The 16,351-nt window shown below is 38.8% G+C and overlaps 1 protein-coding gene across 2 annotated transcripts in view; it reads right to left on the reverse strand.

Moving 5' to 3' along the window:
• Positions 1-5,579: 5,579 nt before the first annotated feature.
• CSGALNACT2 (chondroitin sulfate N-acetylgalactosaminyltransferase 2) overlaps positions 5,580-16,351 on the reverse strand; it is a 43,055-nt gene continuing 32,283 nt past the window's right edge. For both annotated transcript variants that reach the window (XR_011423589.1, XM_023646695.2), the window contains one exon: positions 5,580-9,349. Coding sequence is in view for 1 of the 2 variants with exons in the window: in XM_023646695.2 (XP_023502463.1) it covers positions 9,057-9,349 (293 nt within the window). In the remaining variant the exon portion in view is untranslated. The remainder of the gene's footprint in view (positions 9,350-16,351) is intronic.

Consider the following 16,351-nt stretch of genomic DNA (forward strand, 5'->3'; position numbering starts at 1 on the left):
CGAGTGCCTGCTCTTTGTGTGCAGCCTGGACGGCTCTGGTGCTGGCAGGAGTCGCAGGGATGCCTGGGCCAACGAGGAGGATGAGACTGCCAAGGCCAACCATGGCCTTTCAAAGAAGGAGCAAGAAACCCTCATCTACCCAACACATGCTCACAAAGGGCTTTTTAAATAAACAATGCAAAAATAGACAAAGCTGTACAAGAGGCGTATTCTAGTCCTGCTTTCCTCAAAGTAAGATCCAAGAAGATGTCACTGGCTGTTTGTATTATGTGATCATGTGAGTTTGGGAAACCTCTAACTTAAACAAGATTGTAAAGGTTCCTTTACTGTAAGACTAATCAGAACCTTCAGCGTCCATGGGCACTGAGCTTCCCTCCCGGGCCAGGGAAGATTGCAGAGCACCTGCTGACATCTTTCTGCAGAGCAGTTTGCAGAATGCAGTTCTAGAGGGGGCTCTTTTTGTTGTAATGAGTCACATTGAAGAGCACTAAAGAAAAGAGATTTGGTGAGGGGCACATGAGAGCTTGTGGAATTGAAGGAAAAAGCAGCAAGATATTAGAATGGAAGCTGAACTCCCACCTACTTCTCTCTGGTCTGTCTCACCACCACCCTGTCAACAACACCCAGGCCAGATGAGGTCCGCTTGCTCCAGCTCAGTCAACCTTGCGCTGCTCCTTCAGAGCTAACTCACCCAATTTTAATGTGCTCAGTGTCTGTCATGCCCACTAGACCAGCACTGTCCAACAGGAAACTTTCTGCAGTGATGGAATGTTCTGTATCTGCACCGTCCAGTATAGTAGCTGCTAGTTACATATAGATACTGAGCACTGAAATGTGGCCAGTGTGACTGAGGTTTTAAGTTTAAATAGCTAGTGGCCACAGCATTGGACAGGCAGCTGGGCCTGCAGGGCTTTGTCACCTGGTGCTTCTCCAGTACCTCAGTGGGTGGAAGACACACAATAGGTGCTCAGGTGTTTGTGGAGCAAATGGAGGACACCTGTTAGGGTGTGTGAGTTTTGGGTAAATGACAATACCTCTTAGGTCTTTACCAGGAAATTAAGGATGCTATTGAATTTAAAGTTAATTTTGGACGTTTCTACCTACTTCATCTGAAGAAGGGGCAGTGCATTATTTGGTCTGTGCCTTGGACGCAGGGCTTGGGCTAGGAGTGGGAGGCGAGCTTGCTTGGCTAGCTGTGGCACTTTCCTTCACCCACAGGGTAGTCTCTGCAGGGCAGTGCTTATCAAGGTGTGGGTCCTAGACCAGCAGCAGCAGCAGCACTGGGAACTTGTTCAGAATGTATGCTCTCAGGGCCTCACTGTAGACCTGCTGAATGGGAGACACGAGGGAGCCCAGGTAAGTTTGAGAAACTCTCCTGGCAGGTGAGGTTCTGCAGGAGTTGCTGCCTGCCTGCCCTCACAGCCTCCTTCTCCCAGGTGCTCTCTACTTCTCAGGCATACTAAACTCACATGCCACACTCATGCACCTCATCTAATATTCGTGATTCCATTCTCACAACTCCTTCCTTGAGCCTCCTGATATCTTCCTGGTGAGTGATGCTCTGTGCTTCTCTGGGCCCTGCCCCTCCTTCCACATCACACCGTTGGCATCTATCTCATGCACTGGAGTCTCAGCTCTTTGTGTGTAGAAGCCACTTGTCATATAGCTATGTGGCCAGTGACCAGCATGGTGTCCCATTCCTCACAGCACCATATATGATGACTGAATGCTACCTTTCACTTCACACACGTTTCAGGAACAAATACTATGTTAGAGCAGCAGATGTGACAGCAAGATAAGCTGAGGATCTCTACTAAGGCCATAGAGACTTATGTGACAAAACCAAGATTATTTGTGAAATATACACCTACTATACCTATATGTCAAACGTATGCGTTGTTCCCCAGGGAGGCAAGACAGGATAAGCCTAAGAGTCCTAGTGTCCAGTTCCCAGCCAGGTACACTTGGACAAGTTGTTTACGTTTTTAAGCCTCCATTTTCTCATGATTAAGATGGACTCACAATACTCCATCCCATGGGGCTGCTGTAACATTACATGGCAGAAAGTGCAGCGCCTGGTTCAGTAGTAGTCAGTATTAGCTGTATCCTCACAGTGGCACCCTGATGAAACTACATGCCACTTCTCCTGCAGAGAGTGGAAGCTTCTGGGAAAAGTGAAACAAAGGATTATAAGTGCCCTTCTCAAAGGAAAAACTGAAGTCCTGGTCGATACAAATATATGCTAATATTACCAAAGAAGCACGTGTTAAATTTAACTAGCATATAAACATAATGGGAAAAAATTCCCACAAATTTGGGATTCAAAACTACTTTCTAAATGAAAAACTTACTATCCACCTATAGGCTGGTAACTTTAGGGCATTTTTTTTCTATCTTTATTCTCAAAAAGGAAGTCACGATACTTTGAGTAAGGTGAGGGGCTGCCAAAAAACGCCACAAATATCTACCCCCAGCACACCCAGAACTCTCAGGTATGGATCTTCAGCAAGATGTCGAAGATCAATGTCATCAAGAAGATAGGATAGTAAGTTACGCACCTGTCCATTTCTGGCAGCATGAAAGAGTGAGTGCTTACCTGCTGAAATCAACTGATAAAGTTACGCAAAATTTAAAAATCCAAGTGAAGGCAGGAACCCAGAGTCAGGGAAGCTCTGAAGTCTGTTTTTGCCCTGAGGGCAGGGACCGTGAGCTTCCATTTTCATGTCCACAAGCAAGGGAGATAGAGAAGACAGTTCAGGGCCTGCTCAAGCTGAGAGATCAAATGGAAGACCCTAACCCATAAAGCTGGCATCCCAAAGAAACACTCTTCTGCCTAACCATGAACTTTAAGTAAAATGCTCTGCACCCAACCCCACCAAGGGGTATAAGGAAAATTGCCTGTTTTGAACCTTGGCACTGCAGGTGGAAAAAAATTTACCCCTGATAATTTGTAACCATAAGTCAGTGAGTTTCACAAAGTTTTGCAGCACAAATCACACTGGTCAAAAAAACTTTAAGCTGAGAATTTAGTTTAACATGGCCCTGAACTGGTACTGCCCCTAAGTTACCCAGAAGCAAATATTCTGACTTATATTCTAGTTTAAAAAGTCTCTCCTTAGCTATGTCTAATCTTCTGTTAAAGCCACCTGCTGGGTTTTAAAATTGATTTCATTCCTAGATGCTCTATGTGTTTTTTTTCCCAAATCTGTTTGGTCAAAATTCTGAAGAAATACCAGAATGCAACACAGAAAGACAAAGATTGGAAAATGTGAAACAGGTTAAGAGACATGGAGGTTACAACAGGTTTAACTTGTTATCAGAGTTACAGAAGAAAAGAGAGAGAATGAGGCACAGACAATGAAACTCTGACAGCTGAGAGAATTTCAGAATTGACAGAAGACAATAATCCAGGGAGCCCAAAGATTCTCAAGCAGCATCAGAGTAACAGAAAAATCTGCACACAGACATAGCACAGTGATATAGAACAGAGATAAGAAAACTTCCCAAAATTCTGTACGCTTCAAAAAATATTTTTTAAATGAGACAAAGATATTTACAAAGTAAAATGGAGCTTGCTATCTGCAGATCTTCCCTAAAAGAAGTTCTGAAGGATGAATCTTGACTCCTACTGCACACTATACCCAAAATTATTTCCAGATGCATCACAGATCTAAATATGAAAGGTAATACAATAAAGTAACTAAAAGAAAAATGAAAATTTTTCTTTACTTTGGAGTAGGCAAAAGTTTCTTAAATTGGACACCAAAATCACTAGCCATAAAAGAAAGAAAATTGATAAACCAGACTTTACTAAAATTAAGAACTTTTGTTTATTAACAAATAACATTAAGAGATGAAGAATAGTCCCATGCCTGGGAGAAGATATTTGCAATATATAAATCTGACAAAAGACTCATATCTGAAATTTAGAACTCCTAGAAATCAATTTTTTAAAAAGCCAATTAAAAAAAGGAGCGAAAAATTTTAATAATCATTTCACAGAAGAATTACAAATGGCCAATAAGCATATGAGAAGATACTCAACATTATTTCCCTGATAATAAACTAAACCAAAAATGAGACAGCTGTACACACTCAACACAAATTAAAGGGTCTAAATTAAAAACACTGAAAATACTGTGTTGGGGAGATGTGAAGTAACTGCATCTCTCATATGTGGCTAGCAGGGGTCAGTTACTTGAAAGGACTGAAAAAAATTTGCCAATCTCTGGTAAGCCTAATCAAGAAAGAACAAAAGACTCAAACAAACAATATCAGGAATGAAAGAGGCACTATCACTATAGATCCTGTACATATTACACAGATAAAAGGAGATCACAAACAACTTTGTAAGTTTCCTCTAAATTTTCAAATTTATCAGTATAAGTTCCTAGAAATTTGCACCTTACCTAAAATAACTCAATCAAAAATGACTTCAGAAGAAATAGAAAATCTGAATAGTTATACCATCATTAAATAAATTGAACCAGTGATCAGAAATCCTCCCATATAGAAAAGTTCATGCTTAGGGGTGGCTTACAGGCAGTTCATTTAAGGAAGAAACAATTCCAGTCTTACATAACTTTTCTAGAAACAAGAATAAGAGGGAACACCTATCACTTGTTATAAGCTAGTATAACATTAATAGAAAAGTCCAACAAGGAGGAGGAAGGGAAGTCCCAGGCAATCTTACTCATGAACATGCATGAAAAACACCTGACATATATACATACCCACACACACATGCAAATACATACACAGGTCTGTAAATGAATGTGTATGTGTGTCTGTGTGTATGCAAACTGAATCCAGCAATGTATGATGAGGATAATACATCATGACAGATTAGAGTTTAGCCCAGGAATGCAAAGGTACTTCAGAAAATCAATCAACTCATCAATTTAACATATCAAAGATGGGAAAAAAATCATATGATCATTTCAACAGATATAATAAAGGTATTTGATAAACCCTCTCGAGCATGATAAAAACTCACCAAGTAGTAATAGAAGGTAACTTTGTTAACTTGATAAAGGGTATTTACAAAAACACCTCCAGCAAATACCTTACTGATGAAACACTGAGTGAGCTCCCCTTGAGATCAGAAACATGAGCCAAAGGCCCACTCTTATCACTTTCAGTCAACACTACACAACAAATCCTAACAAGCATAGGAAGACAAGAAGAGTAAAGATACAAAAATTTAAAAGAAACAAAACTTTCAATACTTATAAATACGTGATATGATTATGTAACAGAAAACATGAAAAAGAAACTAGAAATACATTATTAGAATTAAGTGTTTTTGGCAAGGTTGTTGAACACAAAAATTAACACACAAAAATCAATTTGATTTCTAAACACCAGCAATAGACAATAAAAATAAAGACAGTTACAGTGATATCGAAAATGCAAAGTATGTAAGTCCCCTGTGGGAAAAAAGTATCAAACTTAATTGCAAGACAATAAAGAGTCAAATAGTTATGTCATGTTTAAGGATTAGAAGATTCCGTATCATAAAGATGTAAATTTTCCCCAAGTGATGTTACAGATTCAATGAGATTCCAATCAAACTCATAAAGATTCTTGTGAAAGTTTATTCTAAAATTTATATGACAGTACAAAGGCTATGTATAAGCATGGCAATCTTTAAGAACAAGGCGAGTGGACTCTCAGAGACATTGACTTGTATAAAGTTACAGTAATTTAGACTGTGAGGCAATGGCATGGTGACAGACAGAAAGCCTAACTGAACAGATGAGAGCCCAGAATCAGACCTGTGAATGTATGGACATCTGAGGATGACAGAGTGGTTCTGCAGATCAGCGAGTAAAATATGGACTTACAGGTGACCCTGGAAAAAAGTTAAATGCAATCCTTACCTCATGTCATACACAAAAATCCCTTCTACTTACATTAAAGACCTAATTGGGAAAAGCAAAGTTATGTATGAGGTATTCAGAATATAATACAGAACAATAGCTTTAAGACATCCTTCCCTATTATAAAGTCATAAATCAATAATAAAAAGTAGAATACATGAAGGAAGAAGATTCATTAATCACATTAAAGTTAATTTTTATTCATCAAAAAATACCATCAAGAATGAGAAAGACAAGTCATATCCTGGGAGAAGATATTTGCAAACATTTAACCAACAAGAATTGGTATGCTGAATCTATGAAGAATTCCTATGAACTGATAAAGATGGGCAAAAAGGCTGTAAATGCAAATTATAACAATTCATGCCTAAAGCCCATTAGATAAGCAAGAATTAATAAGCCTGACAAAATTAAGTATTGCCAAGGATGCAAGGTAAACTTTCTCAAAGTGCTGGAGGTGGTCCACTTCAGAAAGTAATTGAACATGCACACAGCTGATGATTTAGCATTATTACTCCTACAGAAATTCTCGCACACTTAGAGACACGTACAGGAGTATTCATGACAACACTGCTTGTGACAGCAAAAGCAAACAAGCACACAACAAAAAATCACAAACAACTCAATCTGTAAACAGTAGAATGAATAAATATTGTAGTATATTCATACAGTAGAAGACTAGTCAGTAATAAAAATGAATTAATTTTGAGATTAACATCTCAAATTACGTTTTGAAGCAAACCTCAACAACATAATACTGAATGAAAGTTAGAAACTATAAAATAAAATAATAGGTATATAAATTCAAAACTAGGCAAAACTAAACCATGTATTGGGAAGAGATACATAGACAGTTGGAAAAACTGTGAAGAAAAACAGGTGAAAAGTTAATCACAAAAATCAGGATAGTGACTCTTATGGAGAGAGTGAGGGTGTGTGATCAAGTAGGGGCATAGAGGCCTCTCACTGGTAATGTTCTATATCTTTTTTTTTTTTAACCAAGATTGGCCCTGAGCTAACATCTGTTGCCAATCTTCTTCTTTTCCCCTTCTTCTCCCCAAAGCCCCCCAGTACATAGTTGTACATTCTAGTCGTAGGTCCTTCTGGTTCTGATATGTGGGACGCCACCTCAGCGTGGCTTGACAAGGAGTACTAGGTCTGGGGCCAGGATCCAAACTGGCGAAACCCTGGGCCACCAAAGCAGAGCGTGCGAACTCAACCACTCAGCCACAGGGCCGGCTCCAGCGTTCTAGATCTTAATCTGGGTAGCTGGTGCACTGGTGTTGGCTTTATTATTCTTTAAAGTACACAATTACATGTTATACACGTTTTGTATTTATGATATCTTACAACAGAAAGAAATTTATCACATTTTCATTTAACTTTTGGTAATAAAATAGTTTATTGGTACCGTTTAATGTCAAAAACATGGCATTGTTTCTATTGCTTAGCTTCCATCTTTAAATTAAAAGCTAGTTTAAAAAACACAAGAGAAAAGGTGAAGTCATTTGATTCCGTCAAAAAACAAGCTGCAACTTACCTTTGCAAATAGTTAGGTTCTCTCACTTTAAATACGCTAATTCACTGGTCTTCCTAATAAATAATTGTATATAAAAGGAGACAATGGTGTGAATAATTTTGCAGAGAAAACTTTATGTATCTTAAAAATAAGCCTAAATGCTATCCCAACTTAAAACTTGTAAGAATTATTAGTAAGTTATTGTAAAATTGAATTCATATAGCACCAAGAAATTTGAGATTTGTAATATTTCAGACGATATGATTTACTGAGCAAAAAGAGTAACGATTTTTCAGGGGTTTATATACAAATAGATAGAATTCAATATAGGTCCCTTTTAAACACCAAAGGTTCAAAAATCTATGCATGCCTTTCACCATATCTCCAATTTCTGGATCTAGCAATTGACTCTATGGTAAAAGATCCACGTGTGATAAATAATAGGACAGTCCTTTCTGAATATAACTTCTTATTCATCTTGTCTCATTAATATATAATTTATATCTCAATTAAAACATCATTCTATCTGCAAGCAATGTATTTCTCTAAAATATTCTGTAATTCAGATTTCCATTCAGACTACCTTCCCCTCCTCTCCTTTTCTGAAATCAGTGTGATTTTATGGTATACCTCATGAAATTGTCTTTTCTCCCTTCAGTGAAACTCTCTTTCAACTCAAAGTATTATAATAATGCAAATATAGATGTAGCATACATTAACATATTAGGGGAAAAAAGGTAATAAATATATATGGATCCATGCTAAATGAGACTATACAAAGCAAAGACCAAAAGACACCATGCTATGCTCATCTATTCTGAACCACCGCAAGAAGGCCCTGATGTGGCTCTGACTAACATAATGTTCCCAGACACCCCAAGTGTCCTGTACTCCAGCATAATTAAGTGTTCTGTTAAGGAAATTTCCATGTGGATTTCTGTTTATTCAAACCAGTCTACAGTAACTCTGACTACTAATCCTGAACATGATGATAAAGTAGTAACACACTGTATTTTTAATCAAGTCATAGATTCTAACCTAAGTATTTCCTACTATTACTCATTTGTTTAAAACAGACATTCCTGGGGCTAAGCAACATTAAATTAAAGGTTTTTATCTCTTCCTTCTCTTGGTTGGTTGAGGATTTCAGATGTGTCATCTAATTATCCTCTGCTTCAGTGAAAAAGGATTCTTCAAGCAACTGACCAAAGATCTTCATTTTAAAACCAAGCAGGATGACTCAGTGGTCAGCAGGTGAAGAACCTCTGTCCACACACTTCATCCTTAACACTCCACTCTCTGCAGGAATAGGATGCTCCTGACCCACCATCAGCATAGCACATTTCATCCCTCAGCCCACATACAACCAGGACACATCAGAACATGGGTGCTGGGTAGAAACTAATTCGAAACTACTTTTGAGACAGATTTCAACTTGTCAATAGTCATAGTACAGTATTCTCACAAAACAGACTCTGCATTGAAGCACTTGCTTTGTCTTCTCATATCAAGTTAAACTGCTAAAGTGAAGTAATATCAGAAAGAACATAAAAGATAGGCATGTCTTCTCTGAAAGAGGCACTGCATCTGCAATGGGAATTAAGGCTAAATAAATAGTGCTGGTTTCGGTTCAGACTAATAAGTCAACAACTACGTTAACCGACAGCTTCGCTATTTGTCCTGTATGCCTGTTTATGAAGATGTGTCTCTATCTCCTCCCTGAAGACCAGCATTCCCAGGTGCGAGTGAGAGGCCTCATTCATGGCTTTGGACTGGATGCACATGCGGTACTGCTCAGGCGTCAGCTCATCTGCACAGCGTTTCTCATGCCAGAGGTGGAAAAGGCCAGGAACTGGAGTCCGAATCACAATCAGGTCACCATGCAAGTATTTTCGATAAAGATGAACATCTTCTCCACCCCAACCTTTTACTTCCATGTCAAATCCACCTGCAGGATCAAAATTGACACTATAAGTAACTGCCTGGCAGCCAGAGCACAGTGGAACCTGATAAAGATTTAAATGTTCTGCTTCAAATGTGATGGTATGGCACAGCCCAAAGAAACCTGATGCAGAGGACCGAAGTCCTGGTTTAGAAGTCCAGTTACCAGCTGACATCTAGGAGCTTAAGGTCTCTATTATTCAGAGTATCAAAATGAGATTAAATATTTGAGAATGCTTTGTAAACTTCCAAGTTCTACAGAAAATCTACAGAAAGTCAAATAAAGGAGAAGGAAATATAAATCAGCCATAATCTCATCCCCACTCATATTTTATTATGTTCTCTTTCTATCCTGTGAGACACAAGTTTTCTGGGTCACAGAAAACTTTCCAGAAGGGAAAACAGAAGAAATGATGAACCCAGAAAAATAAATTTGAGAAAGGGCACACAGATGATTTAAAGCCATAGAAATGGATGAAATTACTGAAGGAGTTTAGAAGAAACACAGGGCTTAGGTCTAAATGCTAAGAAAGGCCAATATCTCGAAGTTGAACAGATGCAGAGAAAGTTAAGTAGTAAGGGACTTAGAAATGGCCCCAGAGGAGGGAGAAAATTCTGGAGAATGTGTTATCATAGTCAGGTGAAGAAAGCATCTTGAAAAAATGGTCAAATATGTACTGCTCAATTAAGAACTTTAAAAGAACCAAGCAGACCTGGCAACATAAATATCACTTATAACCTGACTTAGAACAAACCTGATGGGACAATGGGGCAGAAGGCTAACTGGAGTGGGCAGGCACATGAAATGAGAGATAAAGTTGAGAGTATTTTCAAATTGGTTTCAGTCGAACAATTAACTTTTTAAAGAAGCATGAACACAAACTATTTGGAGTTTTTTTAAGAGCTAGAAAAGAGAGTCTTAAAAACTGAGAAAAAATTACTTCTTTACTTAAGAGCTAGGTTTCCAAATTACATATTCTCTCAAATAATTCTATGCCACTTAATTTCACACACATAGGATGACAAGAATCCTGAGATCTCGGAAAAGCATTACTTTAAACACATGGCTTTATTAATTGCTCTATGTGATACACCTTGGCTTTTCTTCCTTGTAGACACAAATAAGCTCTTCTAATAGTAGAGATGGTGTAGATACTTAAAGTAAACGGGGGACTTCCAGTTTCTGTCCTAGAAGTCATCACTCTGTCCTAACAAGTAAAAGCTGAACAAATTGAAAAATCAACAGCTCTTCTCAGATCCCTCCGAGAAGTAAGGTCACAGGGTAAATTGCTGCCCCCAAAATTTGAGAGACAGACAGGTGGGAATGACAATTTACTAGAACAGAAACTCGTAAGTAGAAATCTCTGGGGCAACCAGTACCAGGGGTAGGAAAATCTGAACTGTAATTGACAAATGGAAGCTCAAAAGACAAGTCTGAAAGTTAAAAATTCCAGTGAGGGGCCCAGCCCTGTGGCCAAGTGGTTACAGTTCCATGTGCTCCACTTCAGCGGCCGGATTTGCGGGTTCAGATCCCCGGCGCAGACCTACTCCACTCACCAGCCACGCTGTGGTGGTGTTCCACATACAAAGAAATACAGGATTGGCACAGATGTTAGGTCAGGGCTAATATTCCTCTAGCAAAAAAAGAGGAGGGTTAGCAATGGATGTTAGCTCAGGGCGAATCTTCCTCAGCAAAAAAACAAAACAAAAAACAAACCTCCAGTGGGGGCCAGTCATGGGGGGGGACCCCTACATTTTTGTGAGTTTTACCTCTAGTTAGCTCTACCAGGTTCTCACAGTGAAGACTGGAGAAAAATCCCCTAGTGCTTCTAGCAGGGGGAAGGAGGAAAGTAACCATTTTGAAACATGCTAGAGCATTCTATTCTTCTTAACAAGACCTGCCCTCAGGAAAAACCATTTTACCAGAGCCTAACCTACCTGGAGGAAGGGATATAACCAACTCCAGCCCACTCTAGCCATCCTGTCTCAACTAAGGTGGGGGCAGTGTCTGACAAACATTTATGAACTTCACTGTCCAGATGCACAGGCTCACTAGAGAGTGAAACCTAATCACAGGACTACAGCATGCTTCCTCTTCTCCACACCTTACCTCCACGTCACTAAAGGCCTATTTACCGCAGTTTCCTTTTACCTAGTACATCATGTTCAGCTATCAAGAAAAAATTAGGCATACTAAAAGGCAAAAAATGAAGTGTGAAGAGACAGAGCAAGCATCAGAACCAGACTCAGATATGGCAGGGATGTTGGAATTACAGGCACACCTCGGAGATATTGTGGGTTTGGTTCTAGGCCACTAAATAAAGCGAATATTGCCATAAAGCAAGTCACACATATTTTTTTGTTTCTCAGTGCAGACAGAAGTAATGTTTCCATTACACTGTACTCTACAAAGTGTGCAATAACATTATGTCAAAAAAATGTACTTAATTAAAAATACTCTATTGCTAAAAAATGCTAACTATCATCTGAGCCTTCAGTGAGTTGTAACGTTTTTGCTGGTGGAGGGTCTTGCCTTGATGTTGACGGCTGCTGACTGATCGGGGTGGTGGTTGCTGAAGGTCAGGGTGGCTGTGGCACTTTCTTAAAACAAGACAACAATGAAGTTTGCCCCATCGATTGACTCTTCCTTTCATGAACGATTTCTCTGGACTATGTGATGCTATGTGATAGCATTTTACCCACAGCAGGACTTCTTTCAAAATTGGAGTCAATGTTCTCAAACCCTGGTGCTGCTTTATCAACTAAGTTTATGTACTACTCAATCCTTTGTTGTCATTTTTACAGTCTTCACAGCATCTTTACCAGGAGTAGATTCCATCTCAAGAAACCACTTTCTTTGCTAATCCATAGAAGCAACTCCTCATATTAAAGTTTTATGATGAGATTGCAGCAATTTAGTCACATCTTCAGGTTCCACTTCTAACTAGTTTCCATCACATCTGTAGTTACTTCCTCCACTGAAGTCTTAAACCCATCAAAGTCATCCATGGGGGCTGGAATCAACTTCTTCCAAACTTCTGTTAATGTTGATATTTTGACTTCTTCCCATGAATCACAAATGTTCTTAAAGGCATCTAGAATGGTAAATCCTTTCCAGAAGATTTTCAGTTTACTTCGCCCAGATCCATCAGAGGAATCACTATCTGTGGCAGCTATAACCTTACAAAATGCGTTTCTTAAATAATAAGACTTGAAAGTTGAAATTACTCGTTGATTCACGGGCTGCAGAATGGATGTTGTGTTAGCAGGCATGAAAACAACATTAATCTTGTTGTATACTTCCATCAGAGCTCTTGGGTGACCAGATGCATTGTCAATGAGCATTAACATTTTGAAAGGAATCTTTTTTTGAGCAGTAGCTCTCAACAGTGCACTTATAATATTCAGTAAACCATGTTGTAAACAGATGTGCTGTCATTCAGGCTTTGTTGTTCCATTTACAGAGCACAGGCAGAGTAGATTTAGCATAATTCTTAAGGGCCCTAGGATTTTTGGAATGCTAAATGAGCCTTGGCTTCAACTTAAAAGTCACTAGCTGCATTAACCCCTAATAAGAGAGTCAGCCTGTCCTTTGAAGCTTTGAAGCCAGATGCCTCCCTAGCTGGCATCTTTTTCCAATATGACTGTTTCATCTACACTAAAAAATCTGTTGTATAGTGTGGCACCTTCATTAATAATTTTAGCTAGATCTTTTGGGTAACTTGTTGCAGCTTTTACATCAACACTTTTTGCTTCACCTTGCACTTTTATGTTATGGAGATGGCTTCTTTCCTTAAATGTCATGAACCAATCTTTGCTAGGTCCAAACTTTTCTTCTGCAGCTTCCTCACCTCTCTCAGCCTTCACAGACCTGAACAGAGTTAGGGCCTTGCTCTGGATTAGGCTTTGGCTTAAGGGAATGTTGGGTTTGATCTTCTATCCAAACCACTAAAACTTTCTCCATATCAGCACTAAGGCTGTTTCACTTTCTTATTATTTGTGTGTTCAGTGAAGTAGCACTTTTAATTTCCTTTAATAACTTTTCATTTGCATTCACAAGGTGGCTAACTGTTTGGCACAAGAGGCCTAGCTTTTGGCTTATCTCAGCTTTTGACATGTCTTCCTCACTAACCTTAATCATTTCTAGCTTCTGATTTAAAGTGAGAGACATGCAACTCTTCCTTTCGCTTGACAGAGACCCTGCAGGCTTATTAATTGGCCTATTTTCAATATTGTTGTGTCTCAGGGAATAGCGAGGCCCAAGGAGAGGGGGAGAGATGGGGGAACAGCCAGTTGGTGGAGGAGTCAGAAAACATATAACTTAATTTATCCATTAAGTTCACCATCTTACATGGGCAGTGTTCGTGGAGCCCCAAAACAATTAAAATAAAAACACCAAAGATGACTGATCGCAGATCACCATAACAAATATAATAATGAAAAATTTTGAAATATTATGAGAATTACCAAAACGTGACACAGAGACACGAAGTGAGTAAATGCTGTTGGGAAAATGGTGCCAACAGATTTGCTTGGTACAGGTTTACCACAAACCTTCAGTTTGTAAAAGAATGTAATATCTGCAAAGTGCCATAAAGTGAAGCACAATAAAACGAGGCATGCCTGTATCAGATCAGGAATTCAAAACAACTGTGATTAAAATGCTAAGGGCTTTAATGGAAAAAGTAGACATCATGCAAGAACAGATGGGTAATGTAAGCAGAGAGAGAGAAATTCTATGAAAGAATAAAAAATAAAGGTTAAAGATAAAAAACAATGTAATAAAAATGAATAATGCCTTTGAGAGGCTCAATAGTAGATGGATCTGGATGAGGAAAGACTCTCTAGCTTGACAACATGTCAATAGAAACTTCCAAAATTGAAAGCAAAGAGAAAGAAGACAAAGGAAGAAAAAAAACACAAAACAGAACAGAATATCCAAGAATTATAGGACAACTACAAAAGGTGTAACACGTGTCTAATGGGAAGATCAAAAGAAAAGGAAAGAGAGAAAGGAATAGAATCTCCAGATGAAAGAATCTAAATTCCACACAAGTGCTGATGAGAGGGCAGGGGCTCCCTTTCTCACTCAGCCCACGTTCATAGGGTAGAGGTTCCACTTAAGGTGTGGCAGGCCAATAATACTGGGGGACCTTCTACCCCACTCAGCACTCTACTCATAAAGCAGGGTGTCACCCTGAGAGAACTGTGCCACTGCCTCCACCCCAGCACTGGAGCAGAGGCTTGGAGATTTTTCCCAGGGGAAGAGGAAATCCGTAAGAACAAACTGCTCCAAAGCTCTTCCCAAAGGAACTGACTATTTGAAACAGAGTGTACAGAAGTTCAAGCCAAAAGGGGCTCTTGAAAATAATGGAGATTTTGATGGTAAACAACTAAGAGGAGGCTGATAGCCCCATTAGAGGAGCAAGCTAAAATGCAGGCTGGCTAGTTTACCAGAGAGAAACAGGGAAAAGTGACAGCTAAGAGCCCTCGTGGGGTGGGAACAAATCTCAAAGACTTGCCTCAAAAACTACCCTGCAAAAGGGCACAATTTAATAGGGTCAGACTGTGGAACAATTTATGCCCCAGAGCATTGTCAGCAAGCAATTAGTGAAGCCTTAACAAGTGGGTGCAATACCAAGAGAGAGGCATGGAAAGAGACAAAGAGAGCCCTGCTAAACCCAGTGTCATCCCAGGATGACTGTGCACATGCCCTGAGGAGTGACATGAGAGGCTTCATACTGGTGGAGGGTGGGGAATAGAATTAACTAAAATAGTAAAGTGAAGTCAATAAGTAAATAAACAAGGAAAAACAAAACAAAAAACAAGCCCTGGAGGCAGGGGGGAATCAATATCCAGAATTGACACAACATATTACCCAAAATGTCCAGTTTTCAAACAAGAAATTGCGAGGCATGTAAAGAAACAGAAAAGTGTGACCCATATATCAGAAAAAAAGCAGGCAACAGAAATTGCCTGTGAGAGGGCCCAGATGTTGGTTTTAACAAAGATTTCAAAACAACCACTGTAAATATGTTCAAAGAATTAAAAGAAATCATACTTAAAGAAGTAACAGAAGGTAAAATGACAATGGCTCATCAAATAGAGAATATTAATAGACAGAAATTATATATAAAAAAAGAACCAAATGGAAATTCTGAGGTTAAAAAAATACAACTCAAAGAAAAAATTAGCGTAACTCAACAGTAGATCTGAATTAACAAAACAAAGAATCAGAGAACTTGAAGACAGATCAATTGAGATTATGTAATCTGAAGAATAGAGGGAACAAGAGTGAAGAAAAATGCACAGTCTTAGAGAAATGTGGGACATCATTAATTGCACCAACATATGTCTAATATGAGTATGAGGAGAAAACAATGAGAAAGAAGCAGCGAGAAATAACAGAGGTCAGAAGGCAGTGATATATCCTTACTGTTTTATTAAGCAAAAAGTCAGGGAAAAGGGCATTAGTTTCATTTAATAGTCTTTTTATTGCTATTTGCTGAATTTCCATTATTCAAGTGTTATAATGATAAAGAGACAAGGTAGAGGAATTTCCAAAACAAATGGCTGATTATAAAAATGAATGTATGATGGACGTAAAAAGTATATGAAATATATTCTATTATCAAATATAAAAAAATAAGTATATATATAAAATATATAAAATATTTCTAATATGCTGTGGCAAGGTAGTCACTGAATGAATCAGGAGATATGGAATCAGGTTTCAGCCTTTCTTAAACTATGCTCTGATGCTTTATTTTTTTGCTGTGTAAGAATGACGATGGGGTGGGGCAGGAAGATTAGACGAGATTCTTCATGGTCATCTTTGGCTCAGGAGAGTGAGTGGATGACGAAGCCCGTGACTCTCAGTCCCCTACTCCAACTTCAATGACAGCTAGAAAGAGCAGCTGTTTTTTCATTTGTTTTAAATACTGGGATTTTGCATGACAGTTCAATAGACAATTAAAGGGGGTTTCATCTCTAAATAAAAAAATATGAA

This window comes from Equus caballus, chromosome 1 (genome assembly GCF_041296265.1).
Source record: "Equus caballus isolate H_3958 breed thoroughbred chromosome 1, TB-T2T, whole genome shotgun sequence".
Lineage (NCBI taxonomy): Eukaryota > Metazoa > Chordata > Mammalia > Perissodactyla > Equidae > Equus > Equus caballus.